Below are 4234 nucleotides of genomic sequence, written 5' to 3'. Positions count from 1 at the left end.
AGATGACAATGAGTTTTGTGTATTTTAAAGACCTGCAAGTCTGTTATGCCAGAAGTGACTTTTCAAATGACGTCTGACTTTAATTCTGAGTTGAGAAACAGATGAGAATTGTCATATAAGAACTAAAACAGGTATACTCCCGAGAACAAAGAAAAACCCCATCAAATCTCATGTATGATGTGGCCTTACCCACTTAATTTATCTGTGGTATTTATATCCCACTTTTATTTATGTTCAGGAACTCAAAGTAACATAGTGTTTCCTTCTATTTTTCCCCAAATAATCCTGTGAAATAGATTGTGCTGAGAAACAGTTAACTAGCCCAAATCACCAACCGTGGCTGTGGATAAATCCCGATTTTCTCTATGCCAAACAACTTAATCAATAGCCCATACTGGGGGTCTTTTTGCAGTCTCTCTTCCCAAGAGCTCACCCACATAGATTAAGTGTTTGCCCATGCCTCACCTAAGTTTGATAATGCTTGAAACGGTATTTCATGCCACACACTAGTTTAGTTTAGCACTCGTTCTGCGAAGTACGACTGTTGGAATTCTCTCTTCCACAACATCATAAACAGTGCAAAAAGTCTAACTTGTTTAGAAAAAGCAAGTGGCAAGGATCTCACTATCAAATAAACGGGCACAAGTATTGACTTCCACGCGTTCAGCCACAATAAGCATAGGATAACCATAGCACAATCATAGGAAAAAACACCTTGCGCCTTTCAAACAGCTTAATTCTCCTGTCAGAAAGGAAGAGAATTAAATTAAAAAAGTCTGCCCATCAGATTTATCAGCACATCTTTTAAAAGAGAGCCCTCATCTAATCAGCTTGGGGGGGGGGAGAAGATTAATTGGCAAGATTGTAGTAGCTGAAGAAATGGTATCACTCCTGCTGTACAACCCATAAGTTCTCAGTGTCCTACAAAATAAAAAGGGAAGGAATTTCTCAAAAAAAACCCCACACCTAATTATTTCTTCAATGTGATTTTTTTAAAAAAAATAAATAAATCTTTTTTTTTTATCATCAGAAAGCCCCTGATCCTGTTTTTCCAGATTGGCTTGCAAAAGACTGCTAGAGGCCCTTATGCCTGCCAAAGGAACACCAGAAAAACTATTTGCCCAGCTGTTTGCCTTTTTCAGCTGTGACAGATTCATAACCTGACACATATGGACTCCGTTTCCCCATTGGTAACCAACCATATTTTATTAAATTTTCTAAACAATAACCTGGCCGGAGTTTGCATAAGAGCCTAGGACAAAAGGGGATTTGTTACAGCTTGTACCTCATACTGCAAGATTTTACCACTGCCTCTCTTTAATTTTAGCCAGATGAAGTGACTATAACTCTCCCCAACCATTGCAAAAAATGGAACTTAAAGCAACTCCAATTGCAAAAAAATAAAATAAAAAATGAACTCAAAGCAACTCGGTAAGGAGCAACCGCTAGTAAAGATTTGGAGGGGGAAAGGAGGCGGTGTTGTTTCACTTTTTCACCACGGCTGGTTTTGGGGTGGTTACTCATAGCTTGAAAGCTGCTTCTGCTCATTAAACCGAAGTACTTATCCCGAAAGGCTATAATCGCCTAACATGCTCGAACTGGTTCCCGGATTCTCCCAGGGCACGACTCCAAAGACAACCTAGCCTCACTTCAGAAATATTAAAAGTTAAAACCAGTGAAATCTCCGTAGGGTTGGGCAAATACAGCTGCCGGGGTCGTGTGAACGCAGACGACGCGGTTTTAGGAGGAAAGCTCAACTCCCAAGCATTTATTCAAAAGGATCCCGCTTTACGTTTCAATTCGATACACGGTTTCTTGGATGCGGCGGCCCCAGAACTCCGTGAGCGGGGAAGCCTCTTGGACTAAACTGATATATATATAGGAGGAAGACCCCTCACTCCACACATACTACGTGCACACCCCGTCTCTAGATCGGCCCCGCATGCTGGAACAAGCGTCGGTTCCCACGAGGAACCCCGCACGGGCGCACGTGTCGGGAAGCGCAGGACAAGCGAGCGTCCAGCAACACGTGGCGTCATAACCTTGGAATGCCGTTCCTCCTCGCGAACGGCACCCGCACGCGTTCCCACATCTCTCGCCTCCCCCCCCCCCGCGCCCAGGTTAAGAGTATAACGCATTCTCACGTTAACACGCCTCTGCAAACTTAAACCAGAAGAGGAGAACGCCTCCGGGCAATGTGCAGAGCGCTGCAGGGGCAGGCAAAGCCCCGGGGGCGTTGGGGGATTTTTTTTTTAGGAGGGGGGGGGTCCCCTTACCTTCCAGCACGACCTCCTTGCCCGCCCTCTTGAGCGCCTGCACGGCTTCGTCGTGGGTGGCATCGCGCAAGTCGGCGCCGTTGACGGTCAGGATGGCATCGCCGACGTAGAGCGCCTGGGTCTGGTCGGCCGCCAAGCCCTTGAAGATCTTGCTGATGAGGATGGGCATCTTGTTCTCCTTGCCCCCCTTGATGCTGATGCCCAAGCCGCCCATCTCCTGCTTCAGCACCTTGACGCACCGCTTCTGGTTGGAGACGGCTTCGGGCACTTGCTCGGGCAAGTCGGTCAGTGCCGTCCGAACCCCGGTCGCCGCCGTCGCGGGGCTCCCGCCGCCGCCGCCGCCGTTGTAACTACTCCCCGACGGCGACTCGGGCGAGCCCGCTCCGGGCAAGGGGCAAGCGGCGGCGGCGTTGTTCGCCCTCGACGCCCCACCGCCGGCGCCTCTGCCGCAGAAAGTTCCATTGCCCGCCGCGGCTGCCCCGATGCCGTTGTAAGCGGCGGCGCCTCCGCCCTCCTCGCAGCTCAGCACCAGCGCCTCGCCGCCCAGGGTCACCAGCACCCGGTGCCACCGGTCGCGCACCAAAACTTCCAGCGCGCCGCTCCGCTGCAGCCGGCCGCCGCCTCCGGCCGCCGCTACCGCCATCTTTGGAGCATTTCTTAAAACACCATGTGATTTTAGCGCACGGGCACACACAACACACACACACACAAACACACGCGCGCGCGGCACACACACACACACCACGCCCCGGGACGGGAGTGGTGGGGGGGGAAGAAGTGGGGGAAAGAGGGCGCCCGGAGCGGCGTTGCCCCCTCGGAGAGCTCGGCGGAGACTCGCGAAGGTACCCGGGGCAGCGAGGGGGTGGGTTAGGGGCGGGGCGGGGAAGGAGGGGCGGGGCGGAAGGGTGAGGCGTCCTGCCTTCGGGGCGCTCGCCCGGCCGAACTGGAGTTCGGGGGGGGGGGCGAGGGCCGGACGCTGTCCCGAGGACCGACCCGGGGTGGAGGCGTTTCCCGGAGAACGCCTAGAAGCGTCCCAGCCCCGAAGGGGCTGCTCGGGGCTTCCCAGCAGGTTCTAGCGCTGGCGTGTCCTGGATTCGAATCCAATTCCGTCTAAACAGAAATCTCGGATCACCTTGGGGCCGTTCCCTCCTCTTTCGACGTTTTTTTTTCCAGCCCACCGCTTGGAAACTTGGGAGTGCAGGTAATCCTCGACTTAACAACGCTAAATTTTGTGGCCGTTCAACGTTACCACCTCGTCACTGCCAAAAGGGACTTAATGATCATTTTTCACCCTTAAGACTGTTGCAGCATCTTCCTGGTCACGTGCTCAAAACTCAGCTGCTTGGCAACTGACTGGTTCCATGGTCCAGGGATCATGTGATCCCTTTTTGCGACCTGACAAGCAAACCAGATTCACTTAACAACTGTGTTACTAACTTAATTGCAATGATTCATTTAACAACTATGGTGAGAAAGGTCGTAAAACGGGGTAAAATTCACTGAACAAATTTCTCACTTAGCAACATAAATTTTGGGCTCAATTATGGTCTTAAATTGAGGACTCCCTGTATAGAAGATCAGCATTCCCGTGATTCCAGAGGTTTGGACAAGAATCCCAGAGCCAGCCTGGGACATGGCATACCTGGGACTCAGCCTTCCTTCAAAATGGCTTTGAACTCCCTGGAGGAAGAAGGGTGGGAATAATCAACTTTTGCTACAATTCCATCCTTGAAAAGACTGGATGTTCGCAGGTTGCTTTTGTTTTATTTTGCCTTCTCGTTTCCCTGCACTAGAATCATCCAGTTATTTATTTATTTTCCTGAGCCTTTCCTAAACTAGATCATGGCAACCTGGGTGTATTAGTTTTTCATGTTAAATAACCTATTTCAAAACTGTGTCAGTAGACTGGCAGTAGCATTTAAAACCTCACAGTTCCTAGGCTTCAACTATAGGTTTGT

General features: G+C 50.5%; 1 protein-coding gene across 1 annotated transcript; it reads right to left on the bottom strand.

Annotated features, from left to right (window-relative positions):
* Window positions 1–2276: 2276 nt before the first annotated feature.
* LOC107297050 (beta-1-syntrophin-like) lies at window positions 2277–2919 on the bottom strand (the record flags this gene model as incomplete). Its single annotated transcript, XM_029286210.1, has 1 exon — window positions 2277–2919. A coding segment is annotated over exon 1 (643 nt), but the record flags the coding sequence as incomplete, so codon positions are not given.
* Window positions 2920–4234: the final 1315 nt, after the last annotated feature.

This window comes from Protobothrops mucrosquamatus, unplaced genomic scaffold, assembly GCF_001527695.2.
Source record: "Protobothrops mucrosquamatus isolate PMUCROS unplaced genomic scaffold, P.Mucros_1.0 scaffold3112, whole genome shotgun sequence".
Taxonomy (NCBI): Eukaryota; Metazoa; Chordata; class Lepidosauria; order Squamata; family Viperidae; genus Protobothrops; species Protobothrops mucrosquamatus.
The sequence above is the reverse complement of the archived record's forward strand: the minus strand, read 5'-3'. Positions and strand labels throughout refer to the sequence as shown.